A 27,496-nucleotide genomic window follows, 5' to 3' on the forward strand; every position below is an offset into this window, starting at 1 on the left:
ACAGCTCTTCAGCTGATCTTAAAGGCAGACACCCAGGTAAAATAAATTGAGCTGACCTCAGTTCACCTCTCTTTCTGGAAGTGAATAATCTTCAGTGCCTTCCCAGTGACTTTGTTTATACGATACAGCTTTTATACATATGCTGCTCCTTTGCATTTTTGGTTTTTCGTGATCATGCCATTAAATTATTTTAAAGATCAGGTTTTAATATTGAAAAGATGACTGTGCAAGGGATATGTCAATATTTTTTATACAATAACATCTGAAGATGGAAAATATATGAACTTAAAAGGGCACATCCTACAAAAGTGGAATTGTCAACTTTATTCTGTGCTGTTTGAATTCATGCTACACATCATTAGAAGAAATGAGTTCAGATATGTTTAATATACATTCAAAAATAAGGTAGGTTTTAAGAGATGACATTCAAATTTAACATGGGGTAAAACACCAGGAGGAGCCTATCTATCATGAGCAAGACATTCCCAGAAACATTAATAACTCTGTTCCTACTAATCTCTTGTAACAACTTGATGTGATCTTTGTTATATAACTTAAGAACCTTTTGGTCAAGATTAATCATAGTAAAAAAAAAACAGAAGGTTAATAATTTCATATAAGCTAGATAATACCTTTTCAACAGGAAATTTAATTAACATTCAGCTAACATGGTTGAAAGCCATAAAATAAACAATTTAACTTTGTTGAAGTTTGTATACATTTCACCAAATACAATTATCACATAAACACAAGTGAAATCAATCAATCCCAACATAATCTCAAACAGTGGGCACAGGGCTTAATGCAAACTATTGGCTGCTGAAATCTCAAAACTATAACAGTCTGCAGCAACAGCACCTGTGTATGTAGTTAACAAAAACCCAATATGGCTCAGTGTTTTCCACCTCTCCTTCCAAAATGGTGGAGAAACGGCAGTTCTAAACAAGAATTTGAACCAGGCTAGATGTGTAGCTTGCTGCTTAAGCTCCAGTACTTTCCATTTTTGTCTGTGAGTGTACATTGCAATATCCAGTATAATGTAGAGGCATTTTTGTGCTCTTCAAGGTGACGGATGTCAGTGCTAGTGGAATATTTTACTACTTTTTGCACCTTGTATTAACACAGACCATTGTGACGACATGACTAAGATGCAAAGTCATGTTTCCTCTAGACCATTATAATGATGTCCCTTAACTGTACTCTCATTTGATATATCTCTATCACGCTGTGTGATTTGAAATCTAATGTTAATTATTGCTGAGAAATTGGCTCAGACTGACCAATGACATCCACTTCAAATCACTAGAGACAGGAAAAGGACATTGTCACTCTATCAGTTTGGAAAAAGTTCAAAGGACAATGTCACAATGAACCACCCAGTCCTTTGTAACGTATTACTGGCCACTTAGTATAGGTGGAAAAGTTATAATTAATAAGTAATAAGACTTCATGAATTTTCTGTTTCCAAAATTGTTTTTCTCCCCCTAACCAAACCTCCAGTCTGCCACACACAAACATGTTCCTTACTTTCTCTAGAAAGATCAAGGAGAGAGGAGGTAGACCTCATGTTTTTAGCTTTCCTTCACTGAGCAGTACAAATAGACTGCAAGATTCTTACTCCAGAGGCTAATCTAACCACCAGGAGACCAGAATCATTGAGTGCAATACAATTCAAGTAGTGCCAATCTCATGACAGTAGAAATTACGATTAGAACTTGCATTTTTGATGGACTCCAGAACTCTACTTCAAGCAATACTGCCATTTATATCTAATGTTTCAACTGGCTTAGAGAGATAGCAAATATCCAGGACTGGTATAAACTTTCTAGGACCCTGATCATCTCATTTGCGAGGTGTTAGGAATATTAAGGCAAGAACAGCCGGCACCAGCAGTCAGTGAAGAGCCGTGTTGCATGAACAACAATTTTAGTAATGAAGAGGGTTTGCGGCACAGAGGTGAAAAACTGCTGGGTACAAGAGGTGACATAGGCTGGGTCTGATAGGTAGCTAGACAAAACTTCAGAGAATTTTATTCAAAATGGTGACTTTACCAATGATATCTTCAAATGGGGTAGATACCCCATTCTGAAGTCCAATGAAACTTGTGCACCACCCTTGTGGGCTGACTTGGGACACGCTTCTCATAGGCCCCCTGCATTGGGTTTCACCGGGTATGTTTACAAGATGACAGGATTTTTGCTTTTATGCCCTATCATAAATGGAGCAGAAGCTTATTATCAAATTTCAACCCTTACTTTAAGCAAGTCACATGTAAACTTTATCCAGTTGCATACTAATTTCTCAAACATAATTGATTGGATCAATTTCTGCACAGTCTAAGATGTAGCTTAGATGTTCCTACAATTGTTACCCATCCTGTCAAACATTTTTTGTTGCCCACACACTTCTTTCTAATGTTGCTACATTCAATGAAGTTGTGTCATGCTATGAAACGAACATGTGGAGCACACAAATGAGTATAAAGAGGTTGATCACTGGGGGTTCTCGGGAGGAACTTACTAGTTTTATTGTCAATAATTAATCCGAAACTCAACAATGCACAGTACTTTTTGGGTAACTCATCTGGTCATGATGCCAACAATACAAATATCAGATCCAGAACAGATGGCTTACATACTTGGAAGCTTGGACAAGCTGAATATCCAGCCTCTCCCAGTAGCTTGTAGTGAGACTGGGACAGAGTATGCTGGTATGAGATAGAATGGTACTCATTGGTTAAATATTTATGGATAAGTATAGCAACTGTAGAAATGGAACAACGTTCCATGCAAACAGCAGCATCTACCTCCACACCATACCATTTGTACATATTCCAGTATGAAATTGATTATAGTGTGTACTTGTACTTTTATTCTTGTTGGCATGGTAACAAACAGGAAACAGAACTGTAGACTCTTTCGCACATTCAAGTCTTAGTAAGTTCTCTGAAGAAACATGCATTCTCTCTTCACCTGACTCAAGCCATCTGTTTCTATTTCACCCCATTTGGAACTAGTAAGCGAGTGGTCATAGCCATTGAGAAGTTACAGGAAAAATCAGAAATTGGCTTTCGCTAAGGAATAAATCTGTGACGATCGGTGGGTAGAGTTAGTTAAAGGGTTCTAAAAAATATATGCTAGAATGGATTGATATATGTATATATATTCCTTGCACTACCATCCTCCAGCCTGTGGAGAAATCATTCAATCACAATATCAGACTCCTTTGCTTTTGTAATACACAGCTCTAGAACCAATCTTGCCATGTAACATACTTTTTTTTTACAGTGCTGCGCTGTTCTTTCTTGTTCTTACATTTTACACTACAAATTACATGGATTTCAGCTATACACCTACACAAACACTCATCTTCATTTCTGTACATATGTAATGTCATTATTGACAAGATCTACCAAATATGGCACAATGAATAACAATAGGAATGAATGATAAAGCTTGATAGATCCAAGAGAAGCATGGAATAAGGAAGCAGATACAGTAAAAAAACAGCCGAATACCAGGAATGAAATATTTTCAAAATCTTTAACTGAGCAACCATCTACTTCATTAGTCCATTACAGTGACCACTATTCAACTTTACATTCCCAGTTTAATATACAAGTTTTTAATTCCACTTCATACTCACTTGTTCAGTAACAAAGTAATGAAATTTGGTTTATCGTTTTAAAATTATATGTCTAATAACAATTTTTGTTAAGACAGGTACTGGTACTGTCAAACTATGCAGATGTAAAATGAACCATCCACTGAGGTGACAATATTATTAGTAATATAATGCTTTCCAATACAGAACAAAAAAAAACACAAATAGATAAAGTAAGTATGGCTTACATTAATTCGCAAAAGTAAATTACATATAACAAGAAAAAAATACACCATTGGTTGAACCTGCCTTTGAGTTCAGACAGTAAAAAACTTGTGCATTCTCACTCATGACATAATGACAAGTTACACCTTTCTTTTATTCTTAAAGTAATAGTTCACCAAAGACTTAGAACTAACAGCAACTCTGCAATTTACCTTTGTATTAATGATGCCCTCAATGAACATTCATTTGTTAGAATCTTTTTATTATTTTTATATAAACTAAATAAACTGAATGGGACAGTCCTAGTTCTGTGGCTGGAGGAGCAAGTCCAATCCTAGTGCAGACCAGTTCATTGCTGCCCATTACTACTTCACTGAGCAGCTCTGATTTGGCCATCTGTTTGAAAGTGACTTGGCAAATTGTTTTATGTAAGACAACAATGCAAAACTTCCCTTAAACACAATCCTTTGCACTGAGTGCAACTTGTACAAACCTTCCAGAGGAAAACAAACAGGAAAATGTCAATTTTCCAAGGCCTGTTGCTCCGGCGTGAAGGTTTTATTTCAAGTACAGGTGATGGAAAGAGATCTTCATGTCTAAATTGCATTGGAATTTTTCATTGACTCTAGACTTGTCTCCAGTTCGGTAACCTGTAGAAAATATTCATGAAACAGCAGTGAGAAGTGTGTCTGAAAATACACATAATCATTCTTTTCATACATTGCTACCCTAATTTGAGTTATTTGACTGCACCATCCTTTAAGTGGCTGTCATGGAGGCTGGGGTGGTGCAAGTACGCATGGACAGGACAATTTGCTTTTCTCTGAGCAGCAGAAATAACTATTTGGATATGCCATTCCGTCCCTGAAGTTTGTTCCTCCTTGAAATCTGATAATGGTTGGTGAATAACTCCAAGGAGGCAGGTATCCCATCACCCAGTCACTTTTTATTTACACATGCACTGTCCAGGACACTGATCAGCTAGCTCAGAACCAATCCCTGGAATAAGGAGACTCTCTCAATCTCCTGTTTATTTTTTTTTATTTTTTATTTTCTTTTCTTTTTTGAAACTGAGAGACACAAGGTGCACAAATCTTTATTCAATTTCTACCACCAGTAAGATAGGAAAACACCCGAGTGGCCAGTGACAAGCACTGCCCTTCACATCAAAGGGCAATGCTGTGTGATCAAACAGTGAAGGGGGGGGCAGGGATTAAATCAAAATAGAGTTGGAGGGGGAAATAATGCACTCCATTCCCTGCGACACCCACCTGTCCCTGAACAACTTCAGGGTGTTGGTGTCTCCCGTTTATTTTTTTTTGATCAGACACTCCTGTTCTTTTTTTTCTTTTCTACTTTTTTTTCTTATTATTATTAACCCCCACACTACCGCCTAACTGTGGTAGTGCTTATTTTTCCCCAGCACCCATGGAGTGTGTGTGCAGGTGTGAGACACAGTGAGAGACACAAGGTGCACAAATCTTTATTCAATTTCCACCACCAGGAAGAAAGGAAAACACCCGAGTGGCCAGTGACAAGCACTGCCCTTCACATCAAAGGGCAATGCTGTGTGATCAAACAGTGAAGGGGAGGGCAGGGATTAAATCAAAATAGAGTTGGAGGGGGAAATAATGCACTCCACTCCCTGCGCTGCCCACCTCTCCCTGAACAACTCCAGGGTGTTGGTGTCTCCCGTTTAAATCTGTCAGCCAGGGTTACCTAATTTGCCCAGAATAACAACCCCATTCAAAGATCTCATAGTCAATGAGATCCAACTGCACCTCATTCCAATCACTACAGTTGGTACCTATCTTAATTTCACAGACTCACTTTGGTTGCATACTCCTTTAAAACAATTACCAATTTTCAAGTGCGAAAACATTCTCCTGATTTCATTCCTGAACAATTTGCTCTAACGGTATGTTTATGTCCACTTGTTCAGGACTTGTTCTGCATATAGTTTCTTTCCACCCACTCTGTGAAATCATTTTAAACATCTCATTTGAAAAAATGTTAAATCCTCCATTCTTACAGCAATAAAAGCTTCAGCCAGGCCATTTGTTCTTGTAATTATTAAGCCCTTTTAGCCCCGATATCGTTCTGATGAAGCTGCTTGACACTCTATCCATTCAAAGCCAATATATCTTTCCTGAGGCCTTCTGCTTACTCACTACTCAGGGCTTTGTAGAAGCAGAGTTTTAAACAACACAGGATAAATTCTATCAGTTTCTGTTCCAGTTTTCTCAGGTTAACATTCTATTAGCTTCCTTTTTACTATCTTTTGCACCTGGATACAAAATAAAAAAGAAAATGATTTGGACTTTTCCAAGAATGAACCAAAGAAACACTCTTCAACATTCCTGATGAAGGGCTTATGCCTGAAACATCTATTCTCCTGCTCCTTGGATGCTACCCGACCTGCTGTGCTTTGCCAGACCACACTCTTGACTCTGATTTCCAGCAACTGCAGTCCTCACTTTCTCCAAAGGAACACTACGATAGTGCTGTTCCAATGACTGCAATTCCAGTTTTAAAGTTCTTTTTCCAATTAACTTTCAATAAAGAAAGATTTGGACTTATGCAATTCATGAACTCGCAATGTCTCAAAGTGTGGCACAGCCAATTAAGTCCTTTCGATGGATAGTCACTCATCTACCACAAGAAATGTAAGAATTGCTTCAATTTAACATTTTTCCCGATTCTCTACCTTAATCAACCCTAGTCATTACTGTTGACTATTGTCATAATTCAATTTAAATGCATTTCCCAATGGATAATGGGCTAGTCACAAACAAGATGTAAGCTCTGGTGACACTGGGATACGGTGAAAACTATCTGATTCACCATCGGCCTCTTTCAAGGGGTCAAAATCTATAAGAGCATAAATCTCTAAAGACGCTCTTTCTTATAAATTGTTAATAGAGATGTCATATAAAAGGAAGAAATAAATCAAAAATTTCATTTACATGTCAAATTTTAACTTGGTTGAGTGGGTCACTTCCCATTCAGACACACATTACAACTTGCAAAGGCTGTGATTAAATGTTTTGAATTATGCAAGGATGAGTCTGAAAGATAATATATTGGTAGCAATTACATTACTTGGCTGACAAATGTGAGGAGATCAACTCTGAAAAGTTAAATAGATATCGAAAGGTCTTCAAAATTAATTTAGTGTTTTCATTCCAAGCCTTATTAAGACAGAGGCAGTAACAAAATATTCATTAAGCTTGGCAATTCACATTAATTTATATGCAAAGGAGTCATCGACTGTTTTATTATTTGTCAATTCAGGAAAGCAGGGCACCATAGGGATATACCAGGGGTATATAGGTGAATAAAGTAATATAAACCACATAGTAATATACCCAAGAAGCACCAGGTGAGCACAGAGGGAGGCCTGGAGGACTGTGGGTAGTGTAATTGGCTGGATGCTTTAGGTTAAAGTTCCACTCTGGGACTTGATAGTCATGGAAGGCGTGGTAATGGCATGGCCAACCAGGCTGGTTAACAACCTACAAATCCTTGTAAGATAGTAACGATAGATGCTTGAAGTCCGAGTCGATAAAACATGGAGCCGGAAAAGCACAGGAGGTCAGACAGCATTGAAGGAGCAGGAAAGTCAACGTTTCAGGTCAGGACTCTTCATCAGGACTGGGAGGAGGAAGGGGTCTCAGAAATAAATAGAGGGGAGGTGTGGCTGGGGGAAAGGTAGGTGGGATGGTAACAGGTGGACGCGGGAAAGGCAGGTGGGATTGTAATACAGTACAATCTCGATTATCCAAACATCAATTATCGAATTTCAGATTATCCAAACAAGATCTCAAAGTCCCATAAAAACAGCATTAGGCAACTCAGTATTCAGTTATCAGTTAATTGGTGTGCATTATCACATAACCAAGGCATGTTCAATAACCAGCACTCAAGTTACCGCTTGTTTACGATCAGATCAGTTATCTGATCAGATGTCCGAACAAAATACTCATTTGGATAATCGAGGCTGTACTGTACATCTTCTCCTACAAGAAAATGTTATTTTGCATTCAACAGTGTTAATTTGTGATCATCTGCATTCAAAAGTGATCCTTTAGTTATCATTTGACATAAAATATTGGTCAAAAGATATAGACGGTGATCAATTGTCATGAAATAAAAATCATAAACAGGTTAAACAATATCATCTGTAAATACTGAGCTTAAATTTGAGTGTCCAGACAGTATTCAACTGACAATGAAAGCTATTAAGAAATCTGTTCAATAGGAAAAACTCTAAGTTACAGCAGTCAGAGCAGAATGGAGCAAGGGGGTCACCAGAACTGGCAGAAGGCTCGTAACCTCAGGAGTAGAAAGGCATTGCTCTCCTCAGTGGATACAGTATTTCTTTTTAACATTTTAAAATGTGGTGGGGATTGCAGGAAGATAGCATCTTTGAGGAAAGGTTGGGGGACAGCTTTGAGATGTTACCCCCTTGACACCCCACTCACAGCTATGCCTCCAGCTGCCTCTAAATTGGGGCAGTTGGAGCTCAATGTCCCCAGACTGTCAGACAGGTCACCTTGGCTTCCCACTTGGGGAACCAGGCACATTCCTCATCCGCTGGGAATGTACACCACAATCCTAGGGAGCTGGAGGGCATGAGGAGGTCGGTGAGGCCTTAAATAGTCATAATACTACAGCTAGGGATCTTGGTTGTGGCAGGTTCCAAAAGTCCTCAGTGGGCCTTCACACTCAAAGTAATTTAACTGGTCAGCTAGTGAGCATATGGCAGGCGTCTATCAAGGAGCCAAACCACACAATTTTCTTCCCCTTCTCTTCCAATCTCCAGAAAGAGGAAAAGTTCAGATTTCAACGTCAGCTATCAAATCTAAGTCCTAGCTGAGACAGTATTTGCACGCAGTGAGTACATTGTTTAACATAGCATCAATGTAGAAATTACTATATGATTATACAGTAGTGTGGAGAGGGTGCAGAAACCTTGAGGAACTGTAGTTTTAACAAATTTGAGTGGAGTTTCCAAAGACATAGAAACCAATGACCAGGAGTAGGCCATTCAGCCCCTGAAGTGGCTCCCCTGTTCTAGATCATTGTTGATCATCTGCCTCAAATCCAGAACACCATGCCTTTCCCAGAACTTGATATCATCAGTAACTAAAAGCTATCAGTATCTATCTTAAACTTAGTTAAAGACAAAGCTTCTATGTCCTGCTGGGGGTAGAGAATTTCAAAGACTTCCTATCTTCTGTGGAGCAATTCAATCTCAACGTAGACCTAAATGTTTTGCCTTTTACTCTGATGCCAGCTCCTGTTCAAAGTAGGGAGTTGATTTGCACTGTTTTTGATGTCAGGACACAAGCAGAAGAACAAGTCATTCAGAAAGAATGTGTATTCACCAGATCAGCTTTTCGAGAGGAAAACAACACATATCACTGTCAAAATGTAGTGAAACCTATCTGCATGGGTATGTTCAGGTATCCAGCACACTTGGTCAGCTTGAAAGCTTAAAGTTGATAGCATCTCAGAGACTCACAGACAAGAGAATTGGTTATCTTGGAGCTATGTTTCTTCCAGATGAGAGACAACATGTCCAGCTACTGCTTTAAGACTTGAGGTGTTACAGGCTGCAGGCTCTGGGTCTCTGATGGATGTATGACAGTGGTCAGTCTCAGGGCTGGTACAGGCACACAGAAGACGGTTCAGTATTTGGGAATAACCACCAGAATGTCCAGCAGGTAGTATCTGGTCTCACTCCACCAGCAGGGAATCAAACCGCCCTCACGGGCTGAGTGCTCAGTCACGGCAATGGCATCGTCGATGGCAAGTGAGCCCAGTGTGGACTCGAGAGGGTCCTGTGGGGACGCACAGCAGCGGCTGTGAGTCTGGGTTTCCAGCAGCTTCTGTATTGACGAGGTGGTCTTAACGCCAACTCAAGGCTGCTGCAGCAAAGGCAAGTTTGGGTTCCCGTGGGCATCTATATCCATCGCCGATTCATGGAGGCAGTAGCGGAGGCTAGTTTAGGCCCAGCAACAGCAGCTGCTTTGGCAGGATGGGCTCATGGCAGTGGTGGAGTCAGGTTTGAGCAGTATGGTACCCAGCAGCATCAATGGTGATTGCAATGGCGAGGTCCAGTGAGTACTCCCAGCGGTGAGGACATCAGTGGAGGTGAGACGGCTCCAAAGTTTGGCAGTTGTTGTCCCACTAGTGGAGGGGTGGCAAATTGATCTCAGGTCTGGTCCATGGCAGAGTACTTAACAAGAAGAACTGTGAAGTTGAACACTTTTTCTTTATTTTTCTACCTTCTACGTTTTGGTTTATTTTTCTGCATTTTCAGAGAGTGGCGACACTTTTCACTGCATTTTGTAACAAAATTCACATGACAACAAATGAACAAATATTCTTGCAGAGAAATTTGCTGCTGCTACTCCAAGGCTTTAAACTAATAACGTGGCGCATGGGGGTGGGAATCAAAGTAATAGTGAGAAAAAAGGCTGATACTGATACAGTAGATACAGAGAGCAAGTCAAATAGTCAAGACAGACAAGAGCTTGGCTGAGAATGAGGTAAGACTGATAAATTATCTTTCATTTACTTCAATGCAAGAGGCCTGACAGGGAAGGCAGATGAACTTCAGGTACAGTTGGGAACATGGGACTGGGATATTGAGAAACGTGGCTCAGGGATGTATGGGACCAGCAGCTTAATGTTCCAGGGTATAGTTGCAATAAGAAGGACAGAAGAGGAGGCAAGAGAGGAGGGGGAATGACATTTTAGTTAAGGAAAACATTAAGGCTCTACTTAGGGATGATATTCCTGGGAGATCGTCCAGTGACGATATATGGGTGGAACTGATAAGTAAGAAAGGGATGATCACTTTGTTGGGATTGTATTATAGGCCCCCGAATAGTCAGCAGGAAATTGAGAAGCAAATATGTGAGGAGATCTCAGATATCTGTTAGAATAAAAGGGTTGTAATGTTAGGGGAATTTAACTTGCCAAACGTAGCTCGGGACTGACATAGTGTGAAGAGCTTGGATGGGGAGGAATTTGTTAAGTGTGTACAAGAAAACTTTCTTTTCAATGTGTGGATGTATCAACTACAGAAGGAGCAATATTTGGCCTTCTTGGGAAATAAGGCAGGGCAAGTGACTGAGGTGTCAGTGGTGGCGCACTTTGGGGAAAGCGATTATAAGTCTATTAGCTTTAAAATAGTTATGGAAAAGGATAGAAATAATCATAAAGTTAAAGATCTAAATTGGAGTAAGGCCAATTTTGACAGCATTAGACAGAAACTTTCAAAAGTTGATTGGGGGAGGTTATTCACAGGTAAAGGGATGGTTAGGGAATGGGAGGCCTTTAAAAATTAGATAGTGAGAGTTCAGAGACGATATGTTCCTGTAAATGTGAAGGGCAAGGCTGGTAGATGTAGGGAATGCTGTATGACTGGAAATTGAGACTCTGGTCAAGAAAAAGGAGGTATACATCAGGTATATACAGCTGAGATCAAGTGAATCCCAAAAGGAGTATAGGGGCAGTAGCAGTATACCTAACAGGCAAATCAGAAAGGCAAAAAGGGAGTGTGAGATAGTTTTGGCAAACAGAGTTAAGGAGAATCCAAAGAGATTCTATCAGTATACTGAGGGCAAAAAGAGTAACATCGGAGACAATAGGGCCCCTTCTAAGTGTGGAATGCAGGAGATGAGTTAAATACTAAATTAATATTTTGTATGAGCATTTACTGTGAAGAAGAATATGGAAGAACATGAAATAAATAGCGATGTCTTGAAAAAATTTAATATCATAGCACAGGAGCTCGTAAAGCACCTAAAGGTAGTTAAGTCTCTGAGACGTGATCAGATGTTTCCCAAAGAACTTTGTGGGAAGCCAGGGAGAGATTGCTGGCCCCTTGCTGAGATATCTGAATCAACAACAGTCATGGGTGAGGTATTGGAAGACTGGAGGTTGCTAATGTGGTGCCACTATTTCACAAAGTTGGTATGGAAAAGCCAGGGAACTATGGACTGGTGAGCCGGACATCAGTGATGGGTAAGTTGTTGGAGGGAATTCTGAGGGATAGGATTTACATGCATTTGGAAAGGCAAGGACTGATTAGGGATAGTCAACATGGTTTTGCGCATGGGAAATTGTCTTATTAATTTGATTGAGCCTTTTGAAGAGGTGTCAAAGATGATTGTTGAAGGCAGAGTGGTGGATGTTGTCTACGTTGACTTCAGCAAAGTTCTCGACAAGGTTCTGCATGGTTGGCTAATTAGTAAGAGTTGGGATCCAAGATGAGCTACCAAATGGAGACAAAATTGGCTTGAAGGTAGGAGACAGAGGGTGGCGGTAGAGACTTGATTTTCAGACTGGAGGCCTGTGACCAGCGGTCTACCGCAAGGATTGTGCCAGGTCCATTGCTTTTCATTCATATAAATGATTTAGACGTGAATGTAGGAGGCATGATTAATAAATTTGCAGATAACACCAAAATGGGTGGGGGTCGGGGCAGTGAAGTAGATTATCTCAGTGTACAATGGGACCTTGATTAGATGGTCAATGGGCAGGGGAGAGACAGATGGAGTTTATTTTAGATAAAGGTGAGGTGTTGCATGTTGGTAAGGCAAACGAATGCAGGACTTGTGTACTTAATGGTAGGGTACTGGGAAGTGTTGCCAAACAAAGAGACCTAGGAGTACAGGTGCATAGTTCCTTGAAAGTGGAGTCGCAGGTGGACAGGGTGGTCAGGAAGAAGATATTTGGCACGCTTGTCTTCATTGGTCAGTGCACTAAGTGTAGGGGTTGGGATGTAATGTTGCAACTGCACAGGACATTGGCGAGGTCACTTTTAGAATACAGTGTACAGTTCTGGTCATTCTACTACAGGAAAGATGTAGTTAAACTTGAGAGGGTGCAGAAAGACTTACAAGGACTGGAGGCTTTGAGTTATAGTTATTACATAATACTGTATTTAAAATAGCCAATTGGTTCCTCACGATATCGTTTCAGAAAACTATCTCAAACAAATTTCAGAAATTCTTCCTCCTCAGCACTGGTGCTGATTAGATTGACCTGTGACTACTGCACTTGCCTTGTTACATACACCGCTAATTTCTTTATGTAGACCATGCTCTGCATCACCACTTGTGTTTGGTGATCTACAAACCATTACCGCCAATGTCTGCTGCCCTTGCTACTTTTTAGTTCCACCTAAATGGGGTGGCACGGTGGCTCAATGGTTAGCACTGCTGCCTTGCAGCATCAGGGACCCAGGTTCGACTTCCAGCCTTGAGCCGCTGTATGTATGGGGTTTACATATTCTCCCTGTGTCTGTGTGGGTTTCCTTTGGGTGTTCAGTTTCCTCCCACAGTCCAAAGACACGCATGTTCGTAGCTTGCCCATGTCAAATTGCCCACAGTGACTAGGGATGTGCAGACTAGGTGAGCTAGTCAAGGAAAATGCAGGGTTACAGGGATAGGGTATGGGGGTGGGGCTGGGTGGAATGCACAATGGAGGGATGGTGTAGATGTAATGGGAAGAATGGCCTCTTTCACACTGTAGAGATTCTATGATTCTGATTTCACATCCTGTTCATCAACCTGGAGATCCTCTCTTACTAATACATTGACCCTAACCAATATTATCAGCACCACCCCAACTACATGAAGTCCACACTAACCCTCAAACAGCATTCCACCCAGACCCAAGGATTGGAATCATGCTACTCAATTGGCATCTAATATACCATGCATAGCAAATATTGACCCTGAGTAAATGGTGGATGTGAGTTGGAGAATTGGAACTGCACTGCTATATTGTTATCATATAATAATATTCCAGAGCTGGAGCCTGAAAAATGACTCTAGCTGCACAAAATGAAATCGGGTTGGCTTTGTTTCTTTGTCACTTGAAGACAGACAAACTTTATTAAAGCACCCAGTTTGTTACCTAGAATGAACAACTTGCATCCCTGTTTATTCACACAACTAACATAGTAATCTTACTCTGAGCTTATCATGGTAGAGACACTCCATAGCTTTCCAGACTCTGTGCTACTTAGTTATTGCTTTATTAGTGAGTGAAATAAACCTTTTATTTCAAATGTATTTACACAAGGTATGGGAATTAGTGAATAGGCCAGCAATTATTGCCCAGTCGGCTGTTAAGTGTTAACCACTTGTCTACAAGAAAGATGTCAAACTTGAAAGGGCGTGGAAAAATATTTACAAGAATGTTGCTGGGGTTAGAAGGTTTGAGCTGTACGGAGAGGCTGAATAGGCTGGTGCTACTTCCCCGGAGCGCTGGAGGCTGGAGGCTGAGGGTGAGGGTGACCTTATAGAAGTCTATAAAATCATGAGGAGCATTGATAAGGCAAATAGCCGAGGTCTTTTGCCCAGGGTACGGGAATCCAAAACTAGAAGGCATAGGCTTAAGATTAGATTAGATTCCCTACAGTGTGGAAACAGGCCCTTCAGCCAAACAAGTCCACACTGACCTCTGAAGAGTAACCCACCCAGACCCATTTCTCTCTGACTAATGCACCTAACACAATGGGCAATTTAGCACGACCAATTTGCCTAACCTGCACATCTTTGGACTGTGGGAGGAAACCGGAGCACCCGGAGGAAACCCACGCAGACACGGGGAGAATGTGCAAACTCCACACAGACAATCTTCCGAGGCTGGAATTGAACTCAGGTGCCTGGCACTGCGGGGCTGCAGTGCTAACCACTGAGCCCAAGGTGAGAGAAGCTAAGTAGCAGTTTTTTTCAAAGAGAGGTGCTGCGTGTATGGAATGAGCTATGAGAGTGGTGGAAGCAAATACATTAAAACATTTAAAAGGCATTGGGATGGGTATATGAATACGAAGCGTTTTAGAGGGATATGGGCCAAATACTGACAAATTGGACTAGATCAATTTAGAATATCTGGTTGACTAAAACTAGTTGGCCCAAAGGGTCTGTTTCTGTGTTTTACATCTCTATGACAATGTCATGGGTCTAGAGTCACATGTGGGCCAGACCAGGTAAGGGGGGCAGATTTCCTTCCCTTAAGAACATTCATGAACCAGATGGGTTTTTACAATTTTGAACAGTGGTTATATTGTCACCACTGGGTTAGTTTTTGTCTTTCAGATTTTTACTGAATTCAAATTTCACCCTTTGTGGGAATCAAACAATGTTCCTGATCGGTAACCAGAGGGGTGATCTCACTGGGCCTGTGACATTACCACCACACCACCACTGGCCCACTCTTCTGCAATTTTAAAGCCTTCTCTGTTCCAGCCTTTTCCTCAGAACAGGAAACTTTCAATCCTGGGCAGAATTCTTCTGCACGGCAGGGTTTCTTGTACCGTCACCAAAAATATCTTTGGGGGGGATCTGATTGATGCTTACAAAATCATGAAGGGTATAGACAGGGTGGATAGAGACAAGCTTTTTCCCAGGGTGAAGGATTCAATAATGAGAGGTCATGCTTTCAAGGTGAGAGGTGGAAAGTTTAAGGGGGATACATGCGGCAAGTACTTCACACTGAGGGTGGTGGGCGTTTGGAATGCGTTGCCAGCAGAGGTGGTAGAGGCAGGCACAGTGTGAGAGTGAGGCTCCCCTCCTGCCCAAAATTACCCCATTGGGTATGCCCCAGACTGTCCCAATGGTACTCTGCACTGCTCTGTGTCTTCAGGAAATCAAACAGCCACCTTGGAGGAGGGGTGGGGGCGCGGAAGCAGGTGCCACATTCTATTACCCCTTCCCTATCTATTCCCAGTGAAAAAAATAGAGGTGCACACGGATGTGCTCATGATATCGACATCATGGTTAGGGCGGCAAGGCAGAGGTAAAAGTCTTACCCTCAAATTTGTGTCTGTATCATTGTTTATACATGTCAATTTTATCATGAAATTAGAGAACGGGAATAAAATTGAGCTTTGGGGTAGACAAAATCGTGGCTTCAAAATCACTATTGCCAACATCAGCGACTTAATGCGTAACATCCGAGGTCATACAGCATTCTTACATCAGCTTACCTTACTGTTAAGTGACTTATTTTAAATGCTTTGATCTTTCTGCATAAAGTTAAATGACTTTAAGCTGCATGAAGTACCAATCTTTAAAGATTACCAGCAGTAGATTCAAGATGTCTAATCACTGCAGCACATTGCCGTCTTTCTGAAGACGGGAAGGTTCTTTTTATATGTTTGGATAAAAGTTAGCTGATGGTACTACAAACACTATATCACTGATGAGGTCCCTGTACCCTACAGTTTCAAAATCTACACAGGTATTAAACCTTCAAAATACATTGTTTTTGAAAATAATTGATATGGAAAGTATAATGGAAATTGGGTTAAAAAAGTGGCGAAATACTTGAGGAGAACGTTGCCATATAATTCCTGATAAACTATGATTCTTATTTTTTAAAGTGGAAACATTCTGCTTCAACCTGTAAGAGGTTTCCCATCAATTTAGAGTAGGACAAGACTGAATTCTCCTGGGTTGCTCCGACAATATAGTGCTAAATGTTTATGTTCCTCTAATCTGCTCTTGCCAAGGTATTAAGTGTGTTTGGAGGTAAAAATGTAGTGCATTTTGAACGCCGAGTATGTTATTCCAGTTCTGAAAGGGATAATCATCAGAATTGAACCACAGACAAAAGTATTGTTCAACGGAGGCAGCTTTACACCAGCGAACACTGTGCACATTATCAGACAAATTATTTTGTGTGTTTGCATGGTCTGCTTACAATGTGGTCTGTGCTTTCATTTGCATCTTAAATTTACATTTAAAAGTTGCTCCTGTTGCAAATCAGAGATGATGGAATATGTATGCTCCAAAAGCATACAGTTGAGGAAGTAATAATTGCATCCCAGAGGTAAGAGTGCCCTCCAGTGGACATCCTACTCCTAATTCATTTCCTTGAAGGGTTGATAAGTGAACTTCACTGCCAGCATCCTATTTTTAATGAGTTTCAAAACAGGCATGATGGATTCTTTATGTTAGAGCTGTGACGACTCAATATTAATTATGGCTTATGCCAGCTGGTCAGTTCTGTTACACCTGTTATTTTCTGTTGCACCTGTCAATGCTACCCAAAATAAATTCCTGGTTGAGAGAGCTGCTGCATAGACAGAGAATAAGTCTATTGTTGTCTGAAGTTTAGAAGAATGAGAGATAATCTCAGTGAAACTCACTGAACAAATGAAAATGCTTTGAGAGTTTGATAGAATAGATGCATATAGGATACAGAAGTTGACAGTCTGGTGCTGGAAAAGCACAGCAATTCAGGCGGCATCCAAGGAGCAGGAGAATCGATATTTCAGGCAAGAGCCCTTCATCAGGAATTCCTGATGAAGGGCTCTTGCCTGAAACATCAATTCTCCTGCCCCTCAGACATTGTCTGACCTGCTGTGCTTTTCCAGCACCACACTCTCGACTCTGATCTCCAGCATCTGCATTCCTCACTTTCTCCGTGAATAGGATAGAGGCCATTTCCACTGATTGAGAGTCTAGAATTAGGAATGCTGGTCTTTGGACAAGGAGTAAGCAATCTCTGACTGATATGAGGAGTCATTTTTTTCACTCAAACAGTTATGAATCTTTAGAATTCTCTACCCCAGAGAGCTGTGGGCACTCAATTGGTGACTTTATTCAGGATGAAGCAGATGGATTTTTGAGCACTAAAAAATTTAAGGGTTAAGACTGATATAGAAATTAAGTCTTGACTTTATTGTATGGACGAACAGGTTTGATGGGCAAAATGGCTAATTCCTATTGTTTATTCTAATAAAGTTTTCTACCTAATCTTCAAATAGTTAAGGGATATTCGAGGTATACAATATTGATACATACAATAATATTCAAGACAAGCAAATGATATATTCACTGTATTCTATTATTACGAGTAGGCTGGAATCATACCTTGCTCTGAAGTTTCTCAATCTCTTCTTTATGTGAGTTTTCAGTTTCTTCTAAAGTTCTCCTTTGAGCTGTTTCCTTTTTCAGAAATTCTATTTCCCTAAAACGAAGTTTAAAAAGCCATGTCATAGAAATTTAAAAAACCTGAAATTCTCAAAGTCCAAATTCCTGTTATTCAAATAATGAGTTAGACACCAATGGATAAAGTTTTAAACTGCTATGTTACGTTCCTGAGTGTGCTACTGTTGGTGATGTGGTAATCTAAACTGAAGATAAATAATGCATAAGGGGCAATGAAATGAGAACATTAAATACATTTGCAGATTGGAAGCCTTTTCTGAGCATCTATTAATGTTCTATGCTTTTTGATACCATTCAACAGGAATAACTTAGAATAAACAACCAATGATGCTTAAGTTCAAATAACTGGCTGAATTGGAATTTGTTTGTAAGTCATATGCAATTACCTATGCAGTAAAATGTTCTGCAAAATAGCCCATTTACATTCTCTTAGATCAGAGATTGGCAGAATTTTCGTAATTTTAAAGACTGAAATGACCCTAAAATCAATAGATTGAACATAACAATTGCAGCAGATTTTGCTTTGGTGAGCATCTGTACCTTTTCTAAACATCTCCAAAGGTTTTACTAACAGTTAATGTATTACAAATTAAGAAAGAGAAAGAGAAAATCTATTTCTGTAGTGCCTGCATAAACTCTAGATATCTGAAACGGTTGTACATTGGCAATGTAGTTACTGTCATGATGTAGGGATTACACCAAGGGCAGAATTTAATGGAAACTCCATCGTGAGGTTGATGAAAGGGGTGCGTTTATCCTGATGAAAGGGTGCGTGCTGAGGATCCATGCCACCTTTAAGCTTCCACCCTGATGAAATTTGCGGTAGGAAAGCTCGGGAATGACCTGTCCATCCTGTCACCAACTGGACATTAATTACCCATTTAAAGGCCTCGTCCGACAGCCTGGAACTTTCCACACAGAAGCATGACAAGCAGGTCTGCGTTGGGTTGTTTGTAAAATACACCTCTTAGGATCGAATGGGAAGATTTGGAGGCTTTGTACAAAGCTGTACGATTGAGGGACCCAGCCTCGGTAGAGAGTCACCCACTAACAGAAACATTGAAAACAGAAGCAGAAGTAGGCCATTCGTCCCTTTGAGCCTGCTCTGCCATCCATTATGATCATTGCTAATTATCCAACTCAATGGCCTGTTCCTCCTTTTCCTCCATATCCATTGATTCCTTTAGCTCCAAGTGCTATATCCAAATCCTTCCTGAAATCATTCAATGTTTGATCTTGTTGACCTTCTATGGTAAGCAAATTCCACACTCTACCTGCTAGGGTAGCAAATTCCACACTCATTCACCTCACCTCAGCCTGAGACCATACTTTAGACTGTGATCCCTGGTTCTGACCTCCCCCATCATTGGGAACATCATTCCTGTGTCTACACTATTGAGTCACTAGAATTTTATAGGTTTCTGTGAAATGCACCCTCATTCCTCAGAGCTCCAGTGAATACAATCCCAAATGATGCAACCTCTTCTCATACATGTAGCGTCAGAGGCTGAGGGGAGACCTTATAGAGGTTTATTATGAGGGGCATGGATAGGATAAATAGGCAAAGTATTTTCCCGGTGGTCGGGGGGTCCAGAACTAGAGGGCATAGATTTAGAGTGAGAGGGGAAAGATATAAAAGAGATCTAGGGGGCAACTTTTTCAGGCAGAGGGTGGTACGTGTATGGAGTAAGCTGCCAGTGGAAGTGGTGGAGGCTGGTACAATTGCAACATTTAAGAGGCATTTGGATGGGTATATGAATAGGAAGGGTTTGGAGGGATATGGGCCGGGTGCTAGCAGGTGGAACTAGATTGGGTTCGGATATCTAGTCAGCATGGACTGGTTGGACCAAAGGTCTGTTTCCATGCTGTACATCTCTATGACTCTGTGTGTCCTCCCATCCCAGGGATTAGGCTCGTAAGCCTACGATGCACTCCCTCTGTAGCATGAACATGATTCCTCAGAATGCAGACCAAACCTACACTCAATATTCCAGTAGCAGTCTCACTAAGGCCCTGTATATTTGCAATAAGACATCCCTACTTCTCTACTCAAACCATCGCATTATGAAATCACCTCACCTGCTGCATCTGCACTTCATGTATGAGATCACTCAGGTCTTGTTGCATATTTAGTCGCAAACTAGTTATTTGTCTTTATATAGAACTACCAGGGGAGCAATGATGGGAAGAGAATTTTGACGAAATTCAATTGAAATCAATTGATACAGAACTCCATACACTTAGTTGGATTCCTTCCCTGTCGATACTCTTCATCACATACATGGTCAATAATTAACTTGCCTTAGATATTTGACATGATATAAAAATACTAGCCCATTGTATTGTCTAAATTGATATGAGTCAGAAATAAATAGAAAATCCAACTGCTATTCCTATTCCTAATAGCTTTGGACTTTATGAGCATCATAAATATCCCATTAGAGGCTTGAGTGGTAACAGGTAAAATATGGAGTCAATTTCCTGACCTTGGTAAGACTTTGAAATGTCATCAAATAACAGATTACCCTAAGGATCACTTTGTCGGAATGTCACATCAATTGTAACTGACTTACACAAGAATATTCTACTCATTCAATTAATGTAAAAATAGCAAAGGTTTCCACGTAAGGGATGCAAAACTCTCAATGATAGAACTAACTTATAGTGTTTTAACTTGTGGACAACCAAATGAAGATCCCACAACGAATTTGTGTCAAATTGCCAAATAATTCATGTTAAACAACTGACCCCTTTTAACTCAACCCCACTTTTACAGGTCAGTACATGTTGAGCTGATGGCTGTTCCCTTAAGAAGTGAGCTCTTCGCCTCCATTACTGTCTACATCCAAATTTTACAGACTGCATTATTTTCCTGCCAGGCAGGAGGTGGGACACTCAACCTCAGCTCCTCCCACAGCTCTATTTCTCAGAATTGACCAGCTGAAATGCCATTAAAGGCAGCTATTCCATGGTAGGAACAAATAAGTAAAGGCATTCCAATGAATTAACATTATTGTCACTATGTTTTGAGGTAAGCTCAGCTTCTGACAATACCACTGAAGTGAAAATACAGAGACTTTCTGATAGAGACAACAAAGTTTGGAAATTCAGTTTGGGGTCACATTGGATGCCAAGCTTGTGAACTGCCTGGTTCTGTCTCAGTGTCTGGAAAGGCGAACAAGATTGACTGCAAGTTTAGAGAGTTTGTTGCATTGGCCAAAGAAGGTTCAACTTCTCTAAATGTGATATTCTGTTCATTCACATGCTGCTTATCATGGGAACCATTTTATTGATTTATAACTGACGTCTCACTCAGGTGTCTATTAGTCCACTTTCAGAAGGCAAGCAGAATACAAATAAAGAAATGAGTGAGATTGCATGATTTAGTTTGGACCACAGTATTTTTCTGATGAGATATTTTTTCAAAGACATGAAAATCTGAATACTAAATTTACAGATAATTCAAAAGGTAGAAAACTACGTTGTGAAGACAATAAAATGAGTACAACGGGATCTTGATCAGTTGGGCCAATGGGCTGAGAAGTGGCAGTTTGAGTTTAATGTAGATAAATGTGAGGCTCTGCATTTTGGAAAGGCAAATCAGGGTAGGACATTTACACTTAATGGTAAAGTCCTGGGGGAGTGCTGCTGAACAGAAAGACCTTGGAGTGCAGGTTCATAGTTCCTTGAAAGTGGATAGGACAGTGAAGATGATGTTTGGTATGTTTGCCTTAATTGGTCAGTGCCTTGAGTATAGGAGTTCGGAGGTCATGTTGCTACAGTAAAGGACATTGATTAGGCCACTTATGGAAAATTGCGTTCAATTCTGGTCTCCTTGCTACAGGAAGGATGTTGTGAAAATTAAAAGGGTTCAGAAAAGATTTATAAGGACATTGCCAGAGTTGGGCCCGAGGGTTTGAGTTATAGTGAGAGAGGCTGGGGCTATTTTCCCTGGAGCATTGCAGACTGAGGGGTGACCTTATAGAGGTTTATAAAATCATGAGGGACATGGATAGGATGAATAGCCATGTTCCTTTCCCAAGATAGTGGAGTACAAAACTAAAGAGCATAGGTTTAAGGTGAGAGGGAAAGATTTAAAAGGGACCTAAGGAGCAGCTTTTTCACACAGAGGGCAGTGCGTGTATGGAATGAGCTACCAGAGGAAATGGTTCAAGCTGGTATAATGACAACATTTAAAAGGCATCTGGATGGGTACATGAGTAGGAAGGGTTTAAGGAGATATGGACCAAATGCTAGCAAATGGGATTAGATTAATTTAGGATATCTGGTCGGCATGGACGAGTTGGATTGAAGGATCTGTTTCCGTGTTGTACAGTTCTATGACTCTCATAGGGTTGTGTGACTTTGGACTTATGGGGTGGAGGTGGAGTAATTGGATTTGTTTTATGGAGGACGTGGATTGGTTCTTGTTAGGCAGGACAATCAAAAATTGATGGGAACATGGAATTTGATACACGAACAGATCAACCATGATGTTAGTGAATGGCAGAGCAGCCTTCAAGAGCAAAACGACCTACATCTGCCCCAAATTTATATGTTTATATATTCTCTGCCATAGGTGTAGGTCATAGTCTGGAAGTTATCCTTGGGAATATTAACAGATTAATGCATGATATTCGTGCATAAATTATGTTTCTCTCCTCATAAATGATTTGGAGGTACTGGTGTTGGACTGGTGTGGACAAGGTTATAAGTCAACAGGTTTATTTGGAAGCACTAGCTTTCGAGGTACTGCCTCTTAATCAGGTGGTTGTGCTGCAATGTGTGATTTTTAACTTTCGCATAAATGAACAGGTAAGTAACTTTGCTAAATTAGTGAACATAAAGATATGATGTTATCATGTTTAGTATTTATCTGCTTATAACCATAATAATGCCTCTCATGCGTAACTGTGCCTATCTGCTATACTGCCAAGATGTTTTCATGAGTATGTTCATCACATGATTTTCCAAGGAACTATCAAACTAAACTAAACTCCTTACCCAAAGAGTGTAGAATCAGCACATTGTATGTGTACTCATTAAGAGGCTAATCCCAAACAATGTTTTTAGCATCCAAATGGCGTCAATGATCAAAATATTGACAATTGTACCCTCAGATGTCCAGCTGTAATAGAACTGATCTTTCATCACTAGACATGGATGTCTATTTCCATCCTTTCCTGTTTTTCTTTAAAATTTTCGCAATTTGCATTTTTTCTCGATCATGTAATAGCCATTCCCCATGTGTAAGAATAAGGATTTAAGCCTCTGCTCATGGTTCCAATTGAGGCCTATTAAATAATGCAATCTAATCAGTTTGAAAATGACTGACATCTCATGATTTTTGTCATTTGTGGCAACTGATAAACCAAGTGAACAGGACAGCAAACATTAGCTGCTGTAAAGGATTAGCCAACGTTTGTGGGCTTCAGCACATTAGTTGTATGGAGAGCAGTTTAGGAACCGCTTAGAAGCACTGATAGGAGTTCATGTAAAGCACAATGCATTTTCCTGCATATGCTTTAAAAAGTGGAATATTTTAACCATGATTTAGTATCTTCTTTGGGCACCAAAACCATTCCTTATTTTTTGATAAATACAAGCACTCTCCATATCAGATTAACTGGGGTTGAATTTTTCATCTTCACCACCTAGACAGCAACGTGGTGGTTTCAGTCACATATCTGTTGAATAATGTGATTTTCAGTCCATTTATCAGAACGTTAATCAAAAGCAGGGACCCACTCCATTCAATCAACAGCCAGTTGGTGAAAATGAAAATCTCCATTAGTGTAATTATACAGGAGTGGGATGTTGCTTACTTCTGTTGGTACTCCTTGATCAAGCGTTTTGCTTTGCTGTACTTTCTCTCTAGGGCCTGGTATTGAGCCTGGGTCTCTTTCAGATGTTCGTCCACAGCTTGACAAAGTGTTTGGGCCTCCATCCAGTAACTCTCGAGCTTCTCCATACGTTCCTTGTTTTCCTCAACACTCTGCTCCAGCTGGGCCTTCTCCATTCGCCAACGCATTTTTTCCTGTTCTGTTGAATGAAGCTGAATGGACATGAAAAGAAAACAGGAAGATAGACATTGGTTTAGTTAGAAGCATCATGAAGGGTGGTAATCACCAAAGAAAGTTACTTTCCCATTCAAAAGGAAATATACAGTAAAGACTGTATTCTAATCATTAGTTCTAATATGAAATAAGTTACATCAGATTACCAAATGGAAGAATCAATATAGAATTTACTTCCACCGTATACTAAGTTTAGAATGCTTATTAACATGTTCAAAAGCAATTTTTTTAATTGAGCTATTTTGACAAAGCCATTGACTTCTATAAAATAAGCAGATTAAAGGTTTTATTAGAAAACAAACTAGACATTAATGCACTTAGTAATAAGGTAAAAGCAGCTCATGGGGCATATTCAACACACCCGACGAGGTGTGGAATGTAGTGTTCATGGTATGAAAATCCCATACTGAAAAAAAATTCAGACTAAGAGGGTTCTAAGGAGACCTAACTGATGAAAGTTATATTGAATATGCTCGGTCATGTTATGTTGTAATACAGAACGGATGCTAAAGATTCCAGATAGGCCATCAGATAAATGAAGAAGTGCTCGTAATTGTGAAAGCTAAAAGGAACTTTAGAAGTAATGTCCAGAAACAAAATGTCAGTATTTCAACCATTTGATCAGAACAGAAAAGTTACACAAATCTCCTTCAGATGTCAAGGTGGAGGACAGCTGAAAGAGGGTTCAATCTTGGCATGACAGATGATGGATACCACAGAGAGATTACAGTGAGCTGCAGAGAATGTGCAGACAATGGCCAAATCTGCTTACCTGTGATTTGAGGGGTTCAGCTTTGCAATTTTACTGAATGGTGTTACATGGACCTCTGAAAGGTGCTCAATACAACAAACTGTTGGATGTGTGAGAGGTAATGGAGTTAAAAAGTACAGTACCAGCATGGATACAAAACTGGCTGAGTGGTAGGAAGTAGAAAATAATGGTTAATGGGTATTTTTCAGATTAGTGGTAGGTTCGTAGTGGAACTTCCCAGACTCTTGCTTTTCTTGATACATATTAATGATCTAGATTCTTAAAGTGCAGGGGACAATGCCAAAATGTGCAAACAATATAAAGCTTGGAAACGTAAACTATGAAGAGGACAGTGTAGAATTTCAAAAGGATGCTTACAGGTTGGTAGAGGGGCAGATAGGTGGCAGATGAAATTCAATGCAGAGAAGTTTGAAGTGATACATTTTGGCTGAAAAAAACATGGAGACAATATAAAATTGAGGTTACGACTCTAAAATGTGCAGGAGCAGAGAGACTTGGATGTTTATGTACATCAGTAATTGATGGCAGGATACACAAAGGGTGCAGTTAATAAAGTAAATAGTCCCTCAAGCATTATTAATCGTGTCATAAAATACAACTGCAAGGCAGTAATGTAGAACCTGTAGTAGACACTAGTGAGACCTTAGCTGCAGTACTGTGTTACAGTTTTGGGCAACACACTTTAGGAAGGATATCAGTGCAGAGGGAGCTTGTACATCTTACAAAACAGTTTGCTGGAATTGTTCCAGGGATGAGTAGCTTCAGTTATAAGTAGAGACTGAAGAGGTTAGGACTCTTCTCTTTGTAAAAGGGGAAGACTAAGAGGGGATTTGATAATGTTTTCAAAATTATGCGAATTGGGAGAAAGTGGTTTCCACTCAGAGAAAGGTTTTGGAATGAGGGATCATAGGCTTAAAAGTGATTTGCAAAAGAAGTAAGTGGGATGGGGGATTTTTTTTCACATGTTAAGTGGTTCAGGTCTGAAAGGCACTGCCTGAAAGAGCTGTGGCAGTAGCTTCAATTGAGGTATTCTCGAGGGCATTTGAAGATTATTTGCACAGAATTAGTGTGTAGGTTGCAGGGAAAGGACGAGAGAATGGCACTATGTCGTTATGGTCATTCAGAGAGCCTGTGCTGACACAATGACTCCTTCTACACAATTTCATAATTCTGCACCTGTGATTTACTGCCAATTGATTCCATTGGTGGGTCAATGTGCTGTAAGCACCTGAGAAGATTCTACACAACAAATTACACGTACTGCATGTTTAGCTGCATGTCAAATGGTATTTCTCTGTCAATTGCAGAAATTTTCTGATCAACCTCTGCAGAGATACTACTATACACCACTGAAGTAGGTGGGATTTGAACCCAGGCCTCCTGGCTCAGAGATAGGGACATTACTATTGCATCACAAGAGTCCAAGATGTAGATGGAGGGCATTGATTGGATGTTTAAATGAACCGATATGAAGGGAGACTGCTACATAAGCTGAGTGGTATCAGGAGATATACATGTTTTGTTGAAAATCGCAATATTCAACATTTGTGAATCGATATATCCCAAGTAAACACCAGCTTTGGATACATCCTTCACAAACCTGCCTTTCAGGAGTATTACTGACATTATCCACATGAGTACGTCTTTGAAGGAAGCAAATATAGAAATCACAGAGCCCCATCTGACTCCTGGAATACAATTAGCCTGTCAGTGCTTCCTAACCTATTGCAGGGACACAAGCAAGAGATGCTAGTGTCACTGTTCATTTATGTCCAAACAGATTGGAAACACATTATATTTTATTCTAATCTTTTCAGCTGCATGCAAGAGTGATTCAATTACAGAGACGTGTGGATAAAGCATTGCAAATAGCAAGCAGACAAGTATTTGCATATTGGAATATTAATTCCTATTAATGGTTTTATCAGATCTGTATTTAAGCGGGCTTCACTATACTTTGACAGGAATAACAGATATTATTTTAAAAAAAGCAGTGAGCTAATTATTGCAGTTTGGCAAGAGAGATGGCTATACACCAAATAGAAGGTTCTGCAATTCCGGTATTCAGAAATAATGAAATCTATATCTGCCATACACAAATTTATACACAGTCATACAACTATGTCAGAAGGAAGGGGAATTTCTGCCTCATATTATAAGAAATATATTTCAGTGAACCAAGTTAGACATTAAGGCATCATGGAACCAGCCAAGAAGTTACAAGTAGAATTTAATGCAAACTTGATGTTTTTCTTTGGCTGCATGTTTTTCCTGGTTCTACTTAATATCTCAGAGATCCAGAATTCTGTTTAATAAAGACAAGCTGCATGGAGAGAAAGAAACAGATGAATACATGGAGGAAACTAATGATAGAGGTACAAAAAAGGTCTGTGAAGTTGAAATTTACTGGAGTCCAGCTTTGCCAGTATACATGCAATGATGAAGAATTTCTGCTCATCAATACCCAATGCTAGACACCCTGTCTCAAGTTCCAGGGACAATTTTATTGAGTAAATAGGATGGGTCTCTGACCTACTGAATTGTGCATCAGCAGTGGGGTGCAATCTAAAGCAGAGTTGTCTGAAGGTCTAACTACACAATAGTAAATATTTAAAATGTCATTCATGTTTTGAATGCAACTGTGGAGACTGGCCAGGAATTCTATTACAAACTAAAATGAGGATGAATTTCTCTGCAGCTTGGTCTGTTTTCTCCCGTTGAATGCCCATCTTCCTCTATAGATTTGCTAAGTAGCTGCTTCTAGCAGCTACCTTTTCCCCTGTGTTTCCTTTCAACAAAAGTTAACTTCTGTAGTCTCCTTCTGCACTCTCGCT

General features: G+C 40.1%; 1 protein-coding gene across 3 annotated transcripts in view; it reads right to left on the minus strand.

Annotated features, from left to right (window-relative positions):
- Positions 1-629: 629 nt before the first annotated feature.
- LOC132831018 (neurabin-2-like) overlaps positions 630-27,496 on the minus strand; it is a 216,796-nt gene continuing 189,929 nt past the window's right edge. For 2 of the 3 annotated variants that reach the window (XM_060849048.1, XM_060849047.1), the window contains exons 9-11: positions 23,639-23,868; positions 17,736-17,832; positions 630-4,478 (exon numbers count right to left, since the gene is read on the minus strand). In XM_060849048.1, coding sequence (XP_060705031.1) covers positions 4,425-4,478; positions 17,736-17,832; positions 23,639-23,868 — 381 coding nt within the window. In that variant the 3' untranslated portion in view covers positions 630-4,424. Of the gene's footprint in view, positions 4,479-17,729; positions 17,833-23,638; positions 23,869-27,496 lie in introns of those variants that run through there. The other variant, XM_060849049.1, reaches the window with a different exon arrangement.

This window comes from Hemiscyllium ocellatum, chromosome 32, assembly GCF_020745735.1.
Source record: "Hemiscyllium ocellatum isolate sHemOce1 chromosome 32, sHemOce1.pat.X.cur, whole genome shotgun sequence".
In the NCBI taxonomy this organism is placed as follows: Eukaryota; Metazoa; Chordata; class Chondrichthyes; order Orectolobiformes; family Hemiscylliidae; genus Hemiscyllium; species Hemiscyllium ocellatum.